The sequence below is a fragment of the Micromys minutus genome (assembly GCF_963924665.1).
Source record: "Micromys minutus genome assembly, chromosome: 2".
Lineage (NCBI taxonomy): Eukaryota > Metazoa > Chordata > Mammalia > Rodentia > Muridae > Micromys > Micromys minutus.
Window position 1 is genome coordinate 91,887,391 of NC_137971.1, and position 17,281 is coordinate 91,904,671.

The window sequence follows — 17,281 nt, forward strand, 5'->3', positions numbered from 1 at the left end:
TTCCATTTCTGAGACCCAAATGCAGTAAGAAAAACCTCGAAAATGCTTGCTATCCCCTAACTTCCACATGAACAGAATAAATAAATAATCAAATAAATTGAATGATTTAAAAAAATACAACCACCACGTTCATAGCAGCCCTGTTTATAATAGCTAGAAGCTGGAAAGAACGCAGATGTCCTTCAGTAGATGAATGGATACAAAAAAATATAACAAAATGGGTAAATTCTGATCTTTTCAACAGATCTTGCTGATAAAGCATAATATTCATGTTGGGGGAAAAACAGAAGGTAAATTTAACACCAAGAGTTAATAGTGAAGACTTGTTCTGAAATATAAAACAACTTCTTTAGATGCTGTTCTTATATCAAATATTGTAAATACTGCAATAAATTTTAAAAGTCTTGGTAAAAATAGTTAAGAAAATGAAGATAAATTGTGTACTGAGAGTAAGTCTTTGAAATTGCACAAAATATGCTAAATAATGAAAACGTAAGCTAAATGTTTCAATAAAATCAAAACATAATAGTATTGCTGTAGCTATTATTTATTTTTTATGAATTTACTTCCTTTTATTTATTAGTTTCTGGATCATGAAACAGAATTAAATTTATTTTTCTGATTTTTATATCAGCATTTTCTATCAAAGAACAATGTTTATTATATCTATGACTTAATGTTGAGCTACATTTACATCAGTTATAGAGCTGTTCATTTGTCTTGTTTTGCAGTGGTGCTGGTGATCAACCCACTACCTCCAGCATCTTAGGTAAACTAGTCCCTGGTGGGGGCACCCAGCCAATTGCTAATAGTTCATAGTGTCAACTATAAAGTTTTTCAGAATTGCTTATTACTTTCAAGCACAATATTACCTAGATGATTTATACCAGTCCAATTGATTTACTATGATTAAATAATTTTTCCCATTATTACAACTTATTGGAACTTAAGAAATGTATTATTGCTTGAAGCATGAGCTTGCAGAGGACTCAGATTCAGTTACTGGCACCCATGTGGTGCCTCACAAGCATTTGCAACTCCAATTTCTGGAGACTGGATGAACTTTTCTGATTAATGTGGAAACCATAAATTCATGTATTATACATTCATATAAGCAAGAAAAAGAACACTCATCATAAATGAAAATAATTATTTCAAAATAAAGTTACTAATACCAATATATAAAGGAATAATTTTATGCCATTATTTCAAAGATGTAAGAGGATTATTAAATTTAAAAAAAGGTTTGAGAAACTGTTCTTAAAACATTTTTTATACCATATGATTGCTAAGTTATAAAAAAAATCATGCATATTCCCAACATGAATAGCCTGAAAAACTTTCTTTCCCATAGTCTCTGATAAGAAACATTTAAATTGATGTCATTTTTCTGGAAATTTGGAAATGTACTTTGGAGGGGATGAGAACAAAGAGAAGTTCCCTTCTTTGGTGTTTCTGACGCTTCTCAAAAAGTCTGTTTCCCAGAGAAAAGCCACACTTAGTGCTTGTTAAAATACCTGCCTCTAGCCAGTGAGTGTCTAACAGAGCAGAAACATGTGAATGCTGTTGGAATTGAGACCATTTTCAATCCTTTAGTATTTTAGTCACGGAATGTCCGTCTTCCAAGAATCTCTTGATTCTGGTTCTCACTCTTTTCCTCCTTCTTCATGTACCAAGTCAAAACAAGGTCCACCCCACCAATTACATCATTGTAAGCATTGCCCACACTTTTGTACTAGAGTAGAAACTGTCTTTTATTCCCTATAACTACTAAGTATGTCAAACATAACACTAAAAAATTATGTCAATGAACTCAGCTATTATTTAGAAACTCACTTAAGTTTTTTTGTTATTACTTCTTTTCATTGGTCAGATTATAATGTGTAATGACTTAATTTCTCCCTTCCCTTTCTTTCCTGAAAGCTTTCCTGTGCACACGTCCTTGCTCTTTTCAAAGTCATAGCCTCCTTTATCACTAATCATTGTTACATGCTTATGTGTATATGTGTATACACATGTATTCCTATATACAACATGCTCGATCTGTATAATGTTATTTGTGTGTATGTTTTCAGGGTTGACAAATACCATATGGTCAGCTGTAAAAGTTGCTCAGAGCAGATTCAAACCTTACTATTCTGTTGCATGCATATTTATCATCAGAGATAACTGACTTTTCTTTCTCTGGTTTGGAGGACAAGATCCATATGCCTACATTTGACTTGGACTGAGTAAAGAATCAATTCTCAATGAATGAGATTAACCCCTTCGTGGTCTTTATAAACATATCTTTTCAGAGAGTGTGCTTATCTAGTGTTATTGATTGTTATCATTTTGTTATCACGTATTATGAAATGTAAGATGATACATTATCATCAATTTTTATTTTGTAATGTCTTCAGTGATGTTAAATTAGGAACTGTGTGATAAGTGCATTTTACTCTGTAGCTAGACATTCATGAATTATACACACACAGAGCTAGATCTCCCAACTTCTCATTCATGGTAAGATTCAGTAAGTTTGAATGAGGATTCCTAATTATTTTTCCTCATTATTACTAAAATATATGTTCATTATTTAACAAACACAATCATATTTGTACTCTTTTAAAGCTTTCTGCTGATCCTTTGCACCTTATTTTCCTTATTTGAGAAAATGAGTTCTGTTTAATGTTAGAACTCATGGTGCCCAGAATACTATTTGGCACTTAGTAGAGGCTGAATAATATTTTTAAGATCACTGCAGTTTTTCATACATAGAACAACTTCATTCCCCAGCAACAACACGTTGCACTCCAAATCGCTTGCGCAAGGCAGCTTGGATCTGCCTGGATTTGAGGCTATAAACCAGAGGGTTTAGCAGTGGGGTCATGAGGAGGTAGGCATTGCTCATGGTGGTGTAGAGAACAGGAGGTGTTTCCTGGGTGTAACGATGCAGCACCGCGAGGCTGATGAGAGGCAAGTAAAACACCAGCACTGTGCACAGGTGACAGACACAGGTTTGTAGGGATTTCCAGTTTCGATCTTGGATCCCCAGTTTCATCACGGTGCCCAAGATCTTCATGTATGAAACTAAGATAAAGATTGCATCCACTGCAAATGTGCAGAGTACACAGACCAATCCATAGACACTGCTGAAGGTGATGTCTCCGCAGGCCAAGTTAAGCATATCTGGGTAGTAACAATAGGAGTGTGACAAGATATTGGGCCCACAAAAAGGAAACGTCCTGAGGAAAAATGGCAGAGGGGCCAATAGAGTGGCTCCTCTTATGAGGGCAGCTCCGGTGAGGCAGACCACAGTGTGGTGATTCAGGATTCTGGTGTAGGTTAGTGGAGCACAGATAGCAACCAAGCGGTCAAAAGCCATGGCCACCAGAACACCTGACTCTACAGAGGAGAGTGTGTGAATAAAGAACATTTGGGTCAAACAGGCATCCAGACCGACATCGTGGACATCAAACCAGAAGATGGCCAAGACACTAGGCATTGTTGACAATGAGAGTCCAAGGTCTGTGAGGGCTAGCATGGCCAAAAAATAGAATTGGGGTTCATGAAGGTTTTGCTCTGCTCTAACCAGAAGGAGGAGAAGAACATTGCCCCCAAGTGCTACCAGGTACAGGAGACAGAAGGGGATGGAGATCCACATATGTGCAGCCTCTAGACCAGGGATACCAATGAAGGAAAAGGTGGGCCAATTCCAACTAGTATTCACATCTGACATGATGAGCTGTAGGTGAAAATGCAGTCTTGGAATTTCATAGATCTATAAAAGATAAACCAAAAAAAGACAAATCACATCAGATACTAGAAAACTCAGCAGTAAGTAAAACAATATTTTGAATGGATGAAATAAAAATTAGAGGCACAGAGAATTCAAAATTGGTCATCATATTTTGAGCAGAGACTGAAACAACTATATTTGTCCGAAAGTGTTAATGTAACATAAGGTTGTACAATCTCTAATGAAAATATTTTGAAAGTTGCTTTCAAGATAAAATACAGACTTATTATGTACTGAATATTTACCCAGTCATTGCATTACTATTAATTTGTATAATGGAAACAAAATACATTGTCATTAAGACTTGTATAGAATTATTCACATGTACCATTTATGATGCTGAAAACTGAGAAGAAAACGATTGTACATTTATTGTCATATGAATACATACATTACAACAGATCTGTGTAATTTAAATTTTAAAGGAAGAAATCACTGAAAGACACAAGAGCAGGAATTTATCATTTATGTTATATGTAAAAAGAGAAAACATAAATGCTGCCTAATCTATGCACATGAAAAAAAAATCAAGTGCCAGATTGCTGATTAGAGACTGGGAGAGACATATTTTAAGGGCTGTGACTAAAATAACTTACACCAGTGAGACTTCAGGAAACTGAAGGTGTCTCATATATGAGTGATGGGATTCCATGGTTATATATATTAAAAAGTACTATAAGTAGATATATTCTATCAGCTGTTAATTAACTTAATAAAACCTGCTCAAATATTGTTTTGTCAGAAATGTTTTTTCAATGACAATAAATATTCGCTGATGTGGTGTGTGTGTGTATTTACTTGTATGTATGTATGTATGTATGTATGTATGTGTGCTTTCTTCAATAATCCTGTCAATTAGTTGATTATTAAAGAAAATATCTGTTACATTTTTAAACTTAGGAGACTCTCATTACTGAAAACTTTTCTGTCAAGGGAAACTTCTGTGTCTTACATTTTCAACTACTAGACCCTTACAGATTACCCCATACCTTAGTGAATAAACTCACAGAGATGTGTGATCTCACCAACATTTTTGTTTATTATTTTTAGTGTTTTATCTATTCAGAGTCCCAAAGTCTTGCACACATATTGCTACCCATTCCATAATTAAAGAAGTTTGAACACATGTTATATAATCTATAGGGTTTTTTGTCATTGTTTCAACCCTTCTAAATATGTGCAGCTTTCCTTTGCTTTAGAAAATGAATGAAATAATCATCCATGAAATGCTTGCTTATTTAGCTTTTGGTTATGAGAGCAAGAAGTCAGGATGATAGCAGGTTTGAATTACAACTGCAGTGCATAGATAGGTTTCTTTCCTTATCTCTTTGTGCTGATTTTTCTATTTTTAGAATGCTGCTATTTGAATCATATAGGCTTGAAATTGGAAATGACAGAATCAATCAGTTTAATAGAGGTTAACACTCATAAGAGCATTGTTCATAAAAACCTCAGTTTACACTTACAGGTTCTGAATTAATCTCTCCCTTTAAGCCAAATGCTATGACCACATGCTTTATTCTTCCTTGTACCTTTCACACTCATTATGCAAAGTCTAATTTTTTAAACTCTTACATAACCATAATTTTGTCTCCAACAAAGGATATCATCTAATCATCTAATAGAGAATCATCAGCTTCTACTTCAATAGTTGCACACATAAGCTTTTGAATTGTGATTATATTTTCTCCTCATTGACTCATATGCTAATAATTCCTTTCACAACACTTTAGCTTTTTTGAGTCATTTTCTGAAATATCTAATGGATTAGTATTAATGACATTTTTATAAGTGCATATAAATTTAACTTTATTCAAATGAATGAATGTATTAATTTGATTTTTTAAACATAATGATTCTGTTAGCTACATTTGCAATAATGGTCTTACATTTTAATGTTGTTATGTGAATTAACCCTATGGAATATTAGAGTAAAACAATATAGTACACTCTGTAAAACTACATATATATATATACCTGAATTCATTAAAATGATAGGTTAAGATAATACTGTGAAATCTAAATTGTATATATGTCTATTTTGAGACATATATACACATGGCACCATAAGGGTTCACACACAGACATATAAAAACTTGTATATGTGTGTATATATATGTATATATATGTGTGTATATATATATACATATATATATATATATATATATATATAAAATCTTTATAAACCATTTTTATTTTGGGGAGTGTTGTTCAAATTAAGCCCATATATTTCATCTAGTTTCTAGTCATTCACTTTAGCTTAAATATATAATGGATAAAAGAATAAATAGAATATAAATAAAAATGAAAAATTATTCAAACATAGAAAAAGTAATAAAAAAGCAAAAAGGAAAGAAATTTTAATTAAAAAACATTATTTAGAACTTTGTGCTTAGTATATTTTCATATTCCAATGACAAAATTGAAATATAATTATTGCTTCATCACTAGAATTGCTTTAGATAAATGGACTAAGTAATTGCAATTGATAGCAGGTGTAAATAAATGTTAAATTAGATGTATAGATCTATACATATATTCATCATCAATATCTAGCTGTAATATCATGTATTTTCCCACTTCTCTTTTTAATGAGAATTCACCTTTTAGAGGCAAATTACCAACCACAAGAAAAAAAAAGACAAAGAACACCTAGGCAAGGGCACATAGGCAAGGTTAAAATTGACTATCCACTCTGAAAAGAGTTCCCCATTAAATAAAAAAACTCTAATTTCTTTTTAAACTGGTAATTTGAAATTTTATCTGAATAGTACAAGTTACTCTTTGCATATCTTGAAATGTGTGAAGTAAATCCATAAATAATTAGAAATCATAGATGCAATATTTAAATAAAAGAAAGAACTCTTGTGAGTTAACTTTTGGGTGAACGAGGCATCTTTTTAAGCATGTGGTTTTTCCTTTATGTGAAAAGAAATAATAAATAAAAATTAAATTAGTGATTAAGTACTATTGATTACATACATTTTCTACATATCATTTATTTTATTTGCTATTTTATGTGCTTGAATTGATACATAAGATGAATTATTGGTTTATTTAATTCTCATTAATACCCAAAGTGAATTTTCATGACAAACTAACTCAAAGAAAACCAAACCAAAACCCATACATTCTATTTAGCTTTTAAAATACAATACGCATTCATGGCATGAACTCTTAGATAAACTATTGACAAATACAATAAATACCACATAGAAAATGCAACTAATCAATAATTTAATTTCAAATTATTAAGTATCAAACATAAAATTCTCCAAAATAATTTCCCAACCAAATACTTTATAACATAACAATATAACTTCTTTCAATTTTATTATTTTTATCACAGGAAACAAATATGATGGTATTTTTTGAAATTTTATCAAAGTGAATCAAATATGAAGTTATTTTATGCAGCATTGTTTAAATGAATATTCTCAGATTTCAGTTGCTGCTCTTGTTTCTTTTCAGGATTCTCCACTTACTGTGCAGTAGACAACCTCTTCTCATTCAACAGCATCTGTGCCCAAGACTCCTCTCTCTGACACAGGAAGCTCTTCTCCCAACATGCAAAGGAAGTGTTTACCTCAGAGGTTCAATACTGATTTATAAACTGGCAACAGAGCCTCCCAGGTCCATGACAAGCTCTACTGAGATTTTGAAAGTTTGGGGAATTTCCAATTTTACTAGTCAAATGCTAAAATTTATTTTTTTTCCTCAAGAGATCTGAGAAGGGAACTGCTTTTTCTTGCAGAGCCTGTATTCCTATCCTGTTGTACTGGAGACATGGATAAGTATCATTTTATTAGAAAGTGAAGATCTGTCAATTTTTTCTGTTACTGTATGAAAGGCAATTTGAAGTGAAAATGTATAGTGGGTATTATGAAAGCATAGATATGGTCAAATGTCTAAGAAGCTTTGAGCTTTTAAGTAGGAAAGGAATCAATATGCAGAAATTATATTAAAAATGTTCACAAGTGCTATCTAATGTCAGCAAACACACAGTCACTTCATGTGATTTTGAGGCATATATACCTGTTTCTCCTATCTGAGACTAATAGAGAAAGCTGTTTCGAGATAAATATATTTGATAATAAATATACTGCTTTAATTCACCTAGTTGAATTACCAGCTTCATTTTCTATTTGATCTTAGAATTTGTCCTAATCAGAAGTCTTAAATAATTTATATGTTATTTTGTGATTTGTAAAAATGTATAAAATCTTAAAACTAAGCCAGAAAATATATTTGTTTAAAATCTGACTCTTGAGTTTTCCCTAAATGAGGAAAAGAAAATGCTGACATTGGGTCACTTCTTGGCCTTTCCTTTCATTAGCCCATAATGACATCAGGAAAGTGGTTGGTATATGATCTTGCCCAATACTAAATCTTTTTTTTTATTTATTTGCTGTGTTCTGAACAATTCAGAATTTAAGTCACCCAAGTCTTTACACTTTTTTTTTCCACTTAAATTTTCAAATGAAGTTTCAACCAGTTAGTAATCCAAAAGTATAAGTGACAAATGAAGATAATTTTTATATTATATGTGTACATACATATATTCATGTAACAATACTTGATGAAAAAGAGGTCAGGATTTGACATGGAATAAAATGGGGTAAAAAGAGGAACTGGATAAAAATAAGGAAAAGAGAAAATGATGTAATTATATTATACTTTTAAAATAACATTGATACTAAAAACAGTAGCTGCTCCTGCTACTACTACTAATAATTATTATATTAATAATGATGATACTAGCAACACCACAGGACTGATCGTACCCTGAACTTATCCTTTGTTTGTATCTGACTGTTGTATAGACAAGTGGAGACTTATCTGTAATCATTGTTACAGGGAGATTAAAGGACAGTGGAGAGATTGCCTTCTGCTGTGTGTCCAATGGGGAATCCAGCTCTGATAAATGATTCCAATGAAAAAGTCACATTATGCCCCCCAAATAAAACCAAACCAACCACAAAACAACCTGAAAGTCACAAATCTAGGAAAAAGTGTGGAATAGGGGAGCATAAAGTGGAATGGAGAATAGTAGGGGTAAAACAAAGATGTACGAGGATGAGGGACCGAGTATCAGAATGAAATATAAGCACATATGAAGTTGTTTACAAACTACATTAAAGAAAACTATAATTGCTTTTATCACTGGAGTGTCTATTAACTTATGAAATATTGCTATTTATAAAAATACAAGAATACTACACCATTTCATAAACTCTTTAAATTATACAATTATATTTATTAATCTAAGCCACAGTTGGATCTACTTTACCAGTTTAACTATAAATATTTTGGAAGCTTCCTTATTCAGACATAAAGTCATGATTACATCCTGTCTACTCTTAGAAATCGAATTTATATAAGCTTCAGAATGCTTCACAATAACTTCCTTTATTTATAAATTATGCTTCATATAGCTATTTAACTTGAACAGTAACTTCATAAACTGTAGTTATTATGTTGCTAAGCAGCAGAATTCATAATCTGTCATGAAGTGGGTACATACATGAAATGAAACAAAAAAGTGTTTGATAATATTTGGGAAATGCAATTGCCTGTACATCTAAGCTCTTTAACAAAATGATTGGTAATCTCATTGACATAATATTCAGTAAATATTTAATTTCTAGAATATCAAATACTTGGAGATTATCTTACTTTAAGGCTATTGTGGGAGAAAAGCCAAGGCTGAGAAAAATCTACCCAAGACTGTGAGAAAGTAACTTAAAGCAAACTTCTCCCTTTAGAGTAGCTTTTTAACCTGTGGTTCACAGAACACACATGGCACAAGAAAACTGAATGTGGTCTAACACCTAACGATAAATTTTCTTAATATTTTGTGAGTTTTTTTTCCATCAATCAGATTTGTGACTTGGTTTGAGTATTGTAGTTGGCATAGTCTTGCAACATCAAAGGCTCAATGGACATGGTTGATTGACTTTTGAATGATAGATTTTGTATGATGTCATGGTAGTTATCTTACACTGTATCTGTCCTCTTCTTTATGAAATTCTGTTTACAGTTTCACTGATTTTAATCAATGATATATTGAGATACACATTTCTACTAAGGAAAAACTTTCTATTTCTATGGAACAGGAAATGATTGCTTTTTAAGAGGTGTTATTAATTAGTAATATCTCATAAATAATGCTAACATTTCAAAAGTTCATGAAAACAAATTAAAGCTTGCACCCATGTTACATTTACTTCACTATTGATCAGACTATTAAAAATCTAATTAGGTGACTTAGGAGAGATGAGTCTTGTGGTAAGGCAAACAGGGAGTACAAATTAGACTGAAAGGTGACAATTCCATCTAAAGGAAAACACTAACTTTAACAAAGTTTAAAAGCACTTTTTAGGTGAATCAGATTAGGATATTTATAGAGTTTGGAAATAAGCTTTTTGTCTAAAGGTGATATCTCAGCATCAAAGAACAAAAGCATCATAATTCAACCTTAGAGGAGACGATACCATATAAAAATTTTTCCTGTCAAAAGAACTGAAGGGAAAAAACTGATGAAGAGACTGAAGGAAAGGTGGCCCAGTGAACAGCCTAACTTGGGATTCATCCCAAAGGATGCTCCAAGGTCTGAGATGCCAATGCTATGGTAACACTATCACCTATGCTTACAAATAGGAGCCTAACTCTTGTCTGAAAGGCTCAACAAGCAGCTGCTTGAGACAGATGCAGATACACCCAACTATTGGACTGAAGTCCGGGCCCCTGTGGTTGAGTTAGCGAAAGGCTGGAAGAAGCTGAGGAAGAGAGTTACTCAATAAGAAGACCATCAGTCTCAACTAAGCTGGCCCTGAAGTCTCTCAGACACAGAGCCACCTACCAGGCAGCATACAGGAGTTGGTATGAGGCCCTGAGACACATACAGCAGAGCCTGGGGCCTCAGTGGAAGAAGACTCTCCGGATCTTTGAAGAGGACTGGAAGCCACAGAGAGTAGGAAGTGCTGGCAGGTATGGGTTGGGGTGAATATCCTCTTGGCTACAGCAAGAAGGAGGAATGAGATGTGTAACTATGAAAGGGTGGACTAGGATGTGGACAAGAACTTGACTGTTTGACATCTTTCCATCCAAGTTCTTTTTTTCTGAAAAAAAAAAATTAGCAAAGAAACACTGCATTTCTTTAGAAGAGCAATCTGACTGAATAACTACAATGAAACATTTAGTGATAACATCTTTTATGTGTTTATCTTTGAGGAAATTTCTCATGTCAAATGAGAAAAGAATGGCAAGAGTTTGTTTCCACAGTTCAGACATAATCAATTCACGGGAATCCATGGGTTCTGAATGCTGTTGTCAGGTTCAGATGTAGCTAGATTTAGATGTCTTACATTGTTTGGCCCAACTGGGGAAAGACATTGAAAGTTTAATCTTCATCATTAATACTAAAAAGCTGTTTCCATACAGTGTCTCTAGAGAAAATACAAATACAAATATCCATACACACAACTGTTAAACACACATTAATATCAGTGCTGTACTGCTGAACCCTCACGGAGTACTGTAAGAAGGACGGTAGCCATACTTAACTTTGGAAGTGATCAAGACATCCATCTGAACAAGTGATCTGAGACTCTGTCCACGTTTTAGGAATCCTCTTTGTCAGAACATCTGATGGAAGGAGAACTGCTATGTTTGATATAAGTTCAAATGTGCTGTTGTGTTGTAGGCTGAGTACAATGATAGTGTATTACATGTGTTTTATAATAATTTCATTTTTAAAAAATTATAATATAATTTATATTTTTCTTTTCCTTTCCTCCATCCCTGTATGTTTAAAACTTAAAACTTGTTTAAAATCTTACATTGTTATAGGTCTAAGGTTACATGCAGTTGTAAGAAATAACACAAAATTCCCTTTGTGATGCTTAAAGCAGCATGTGAGATGATCTGCTGGCAATGATTGGTAGGGAGTATATGGGCTAAAGAAGGATTCCAGAAAAAACAAAGACAATTGATCATGAATCCTGAATTCTTTGGAATAGATCAAAATACCTGAAGGGCAATAAAGACTTGAATGGAAAAACCATCAATTATATAATCTTTTTTGATTTTTTTCTTTATGACTTACATATATGTAATATTTGCATGGTGCTAAAGTATGTACATCATTAATAAACTGACTGCTAATAGAATTTAATTAATACAACCTTGATATCAACTACCACTCCTGATGAAATCACATATTTGGCACCTGGGTGTTCTTGCATTGCCTCTAGGGAGTAGAAAACCCAATGTTGATACTCACAAAAAAAGGAGTGTTTAGGGAGATAATAATTCTCAGGAGAGAGCTTTACACGTAACAAAGTAGCTGAATCCAGGTCAGGAGTACTCCTGGTCTTCAACAGAGGAGAAGAAACTGTGCTTGCAGAATTCTGGAGAGGATAATGTCTTAGGATGCCAGATGAGAGAAAAACTATGTATGATTTAAAAATGGAATTTAGATTTAAAATATTATGGATAAATTAGTGAGAACAGGAAGAGCTAATTAAATAGGAATAACCAGGGCTGAAGAAAGGGGTCTTTTGGGGAAAACACCCCTAAGTTGATTGTATCATGTGTCTGAGATGTATGAAGAATGGTAGTTAAACACTTAAAATAAACTAGAGGAGGACTTGACACACGTGCTGATGCTGAGCAGGAACTTCTGCTTCATCACAAAGTATACTACTAGATTCAAAAAGGCATGCAGAACATCCCCTGAAAACACAGTCTAAGCAAAAAGAAACATTCAGTTAGATAGTGACACATTTAGAAACAGGTGTCACATAAAACTGAATGAATGACACTTTGAAAGTAAGGAGACTTGGAGACGTGTATTCTTATGAAATTTAGGCTGAGTTTTCTAGTCAGACTTCCCTGGTACAGCAGCTGTCCATTAGAGGAGCAGTGCTTTCGAGTCCTGTGATGCTAATGATTTATTTCATCTCTGAAGTTTAACTTTTCAGTTAACATGTAAAATATACATTAATCGCTGAATTAACTCCCGAGTGTCACCGAAGTGACATAGGTGGAGATTGAAAGCTGTGGAATGTGTGACTGAAAGTAGAAGTCGGTCAGCAGGATCCTGAAACATCCCATGAGGAGTAACAGAACAAAGGTAAGACAGGATTGAGAGTAATTTTGGTGGTTTTCTTTAATCCTCTTTCTCCACCAGAATCTGGACTCAAGAGAGATTTTAAATGAGTCACCAGCGACATAATGAGATTCCATGGAAATATATGCTCGCATGCAGGGTGTAACGACTTCTAAGCGCAATATCCACTGAAACCTATAGCAGGGCAAAGATGGCAAGTGAACAGGTGAAGAGCCAGATGTCTAGGGCTTATTGAGCATGGCATCATTTCTTATGATGTGAAGACTAAGACACATGGTTAATCTTTAACTTCAGAAACACAAAAGGTGGGATAAGATAAAAATAGCAAACTTGCAATGATTTCAATATCCTCATATAATTTCTTTTTTCTAAAATAAATGTGTTGTATTGATGTAGAAAATGAAAACAGAATAATCTTATAAACATTGTGTAATTTATTTTGTATTGATAGTTGCCTACTACTTTTAGTGAAACTAGTTAATTGTGCCAGATTTAATTTCTGTCAATAGTACAAAATGTATTTCAGAACACTTATGAAGTATTAACGTGAAGAAAGAACAAATGGTTAACACCAAAACACACATGTAAAGTAGACATGCTATAATGTGCTTACACATACTGATTAAAAATGAACTCAATCCCATTCAGTATTGCTTGTGAAAATATCTATGTGTGTTAATGATTAAAAAATTAATATTTTAAACTTAGAAATTAGTCCATATGTTATTTAATTAGTATGTAAAATTTTAAATGATAGATACATTTTCAACTACATAGAAATATTTTTATGCTCTATGGTATATGATTTTAGAAACCATATTTCTATTAAGAAATGTATGTCACTTGTCACATTACTTCTTAAAATTAGTGACAGAAAAGTGACAATAAAAGAACCTAAATCAACTACAAAATATTTTGTAAATACATTGTAAAATACAAGTAAAATGAATTTATCCCAAAATAATAGTATATCCCAAAAAGGACAAGAGCTCATGATAATAAAATAAGATTACTATATTAAACATGAGTAAAAATGTAAGTTAATGTAGGTCCTTTTAATTTTTGCATTTGTACACAGATATTTTTAAGAAGAAAAAGAGCATTAGCAATCCCCACTTGCTATGGGGGCTAGGTTCAAACCTTGATAATGTTTTGTCTGTTATATGCAAAATACTGAATTCAATCCCAATACCACAAAATGCTATATAATTCTATGAACAAGCAACCAACTGATATAACATTTATTTATCATAAGTAAGACTGAAAATTTTCATAAAATAGAGTGCTGCTGTAATTAGAGTGCAAATTTCAATTATTGTATGGGAATTGAGTTAATGATAATTTCCAAGGTTTTCATTTTAAAATGTCACTGTATCAATGCTATGACTCAAATTAACAAAAAACATATTTTTATTTTTTTCCTTCAGTAATACATCATACCTGAAGAAGTTGTTCAATAGAATAATACTCTTTGTTGAGTCCAACTTATACACTAGGAAAAGTCATAAAATCTTTTATCACACACAACATCAGAAAATTCATGATTTTGTGAGGATGAGTCCAAACAGATGTATATTCAAGGTACAAAAATTATAGACATAATTCTGCATCTATTTCTGAGACAACACATTTTATAGGAGAGGCATGCAGCCTTGACAACATGCTTCACGTCAATATCACCAACTCCATCTTCTCCACCTTCCTAGTTACAGGCATTCCAGGGCTGGAGGCAGTGTACATCTGGATATCCATACCATTCTGTGCTATGTTTCTCATTACTATAGTGGGCAACCTGACCATCATAATTGTGATCTGGCATGAGCAGACTCTTCATGTGCCTATGTATCTCTTCCTAGCCATGTTAGCCTCCTCTGATTTGGGACTCTCTCTCTTTACTTTCCCCACTCTGTTGAGAATCTTCTTGCTGAATGCTAGAGAGATGACCACCTCTGGGTGTTTCACACAGATGTTCTTTATACACACGTTCCAAGACCTTGAATCAGCTATCATTCTGGCAATGGCCTTCGATCGGTACATGGCCATTTCTCACCCACTTCACTATCACTCCATTCTCACAGACACCGTGATTGCCAAGATCGGCTTGGCCATTGTTGGACGGACCTTAATTGTGCAGGTGCCTCTCCCTATCCTCTTGAGGAGGCTGTACTTTTGTCATTCCAATGTACTATCTCATTCCTACTGTTTGCATCCTGACATCATAAAGCTTGCCTGCTCCAGTACTAGGGTCAACAGTATCTTTGGACTCTTTGTGGTGCTTTCCACCATGGGGCTTGATTTCCTCCTCATCCTTCTCTCATACGTATTGATTCTGAAAACAGTAATGTGCATGGCTTCCCACAAGGGCCGCCTCAAGGCTCTCAACACCTGCATCTCTCATCTCTGTGCTGTGGTCCTCTTCTTCACACCCATGATCTGCCTATCCATGCTGCATCGTTTTGGCCCAGGGCTTTCCTCACATGTCTATGTGACCCTGGCCAACATGCACTTTCTAATTCCTCCTGTGATGAATCCCATCGTCTATGTGGTGAAAACCAAACAGATCCGTGACAAAATTTGGAAACTCTTCATTAAAAAAACAACAGAGAAATCTCAGGCTGCATCTATAGCATAAATTATAAAAAAAATTATGTATTGTTAAACATGATCAAAAGCAACCATTTCTTTAAAATGTTAGTTTTTTAATTGAGCTTCATATAAATAGAAAAACCAAAACTTTAAAGCCATAGGATTTCTTCAAATTCACAAACTTCTCTCAAATTTCATAAAATGTTCTTTTCTTTTCATGCCCTATTTTTTCCTCTTGTTTAAATATGACCGTTCAGGTGTTGTTTAAAGGCAGCATGTAAATTCATCACAAAGTGAATTTATGAAATAATGGACATTATTATGTGTATAACTTTTAAAATTGTTTTCAATTTTTATTAAATGCTGTGTATGTGTGTATATGTACTGCACCAGTGTGTTGCTGCTCAGAAAGGCCACAAATGCTGCCAGATCCAGGTTTCCTTGGAGTTGGAATTACTGATGGTTGTCAGCCTAGCCATGTAATAAAGGTACTGGGAATACAACTTGGGTCTTCTACAGGAGCAATACATGATACTAACGACTGAGCCATCTCTCCAACATATGTTCATGTAAATTTGTGTCATTAACAGGTTATTCAGCTTCTCTTTTGTCTTTTTGAGGATAAGCTCTTCATCGATTTTCAACCCATTTTATCATCAGTTAACGAAATTGCCTATTTATCTAGATATTTAGGATATTTAAATGTAATGATAATCTTGTCTTCATTGTGTTGTCTTAGTTCTTTAAACCTAGTAAGTTGCACAATCTCACACAACCACATAGATTGAAGTAGATTGAAGTAGTAATGTGAGAAGGAGGAAAGGACCTTCCTAATTGCATCAGATGAAATAAAATTCAGATAATGAATTCCTGTAAGTTCACTCATAACCAACACATTTCAGAAGATGGTATACAATCTGGATGATACTGCTGAAAATACAGAGGATGGAAAATATGTTCTAATTGTTAATAAGGTCAAATATTTGAACATGTTAGTCTTATCCGTGTGTGTGTGTGTGTGTGTGTGTGTGTGTGTGTGTGTGTGTGTGTGTATGTGTTTGACTTTGAATACATCTACCATGGCTTTGATTTTTATATTTGCTGTGCTCAATTTAATTTTCCTCCTTTTATCAAAATCTGTTACAGATTTTTGTTTAACATTCATCCAAGTGTCCTTCTTTCCTTTTTTTCCTTTTCTTTCTTTTATTTAAATTCTAACTTTTTAAAAATTTTACTTAATTTTTTTTACAGTGCAGATTTTATCACTCTCCCACTCTCCTTTCTGACTGTTTCACAACCCATACCTCCTCTTTGCCCCTCTGTCTTGCCCATACCACAAGATCTCCCCACTCATGGGGCCTCCTGTCTCTTGAGGGTTTGGTCCATCTTCTGTGACTGAGTCCAGACAAGGGAGTCCTCTGATACTATTGTATCAGTCAGACTTCACCCAGAGAGATAATTATTTAATTATTTTTTATTAAAATGAGAAATAGGATTATATCTCCATATGCATTGCAGTAAAAACATTAAGATAATCTCTTATGTGCGGTTAGTTTTGACATCAATAACTTCTCTAAGAGTATGATACACCTAGAACTTAAATCATTAATAATTCAAGAACTAAGAATGCAGCCTTGTGGCAATCCTTATGCTTAATCTTTACACACCAAGAAAACTTTGACTATTCCTATGTTACGTTTTGTTTTATATGTACTTTATGCTCATTGTAACTAGTAAGTTTTCAATGCATAGAATCAAACCTTTTTAAAAAACCAAGTCCT

At 33.5% G+C, this 17,281-nt stretch overlaps 2 protein-coding genes across 2 annotated transcripts; one reads left to right on the forward strand and one right to left on the reverse strand.

Annotated features, from left to right (window-relative positions):
• Positions 1-2,767: 2,767 nt before the first annotated feature.
• Positions 2,768-3,721, reverse strand: LOC308418044 (olfactory receptor 51G2-like; the record flags this gene model as incomplete). Its single annotated transcript, XM_080913380.1, has 1 exon — positions 2,768-3,721. The coding sequence occupies one exon, from the start codon at positions 3,719-3,721 to the stop codon at positions 2,768-2,770; it is 954 nt and encodes a 317-aa protein (XP_080769506.1).
• A 10,853-nt stretch (positions 3,722-14,574) lies between these two features.
• LOC308417746 (olfactory receptor 51G2-like) lies at positions 14,575-15,546 on the forward strand (the record flags this gene model as incomplete). Its single annotated transcript, XM_080913059.1, has 1 exon — positions 14,575-15,546. The coding sequence occupies one exon, from the start codon at positions 14,575-14,577 to the stop codon at positions 15,544-15,546; it is 972 nt and encodes a 323-aa protein (XP_080769185.1).
• Positions 15,547-17,281: the final 1,735 nt, after the last annotated feature.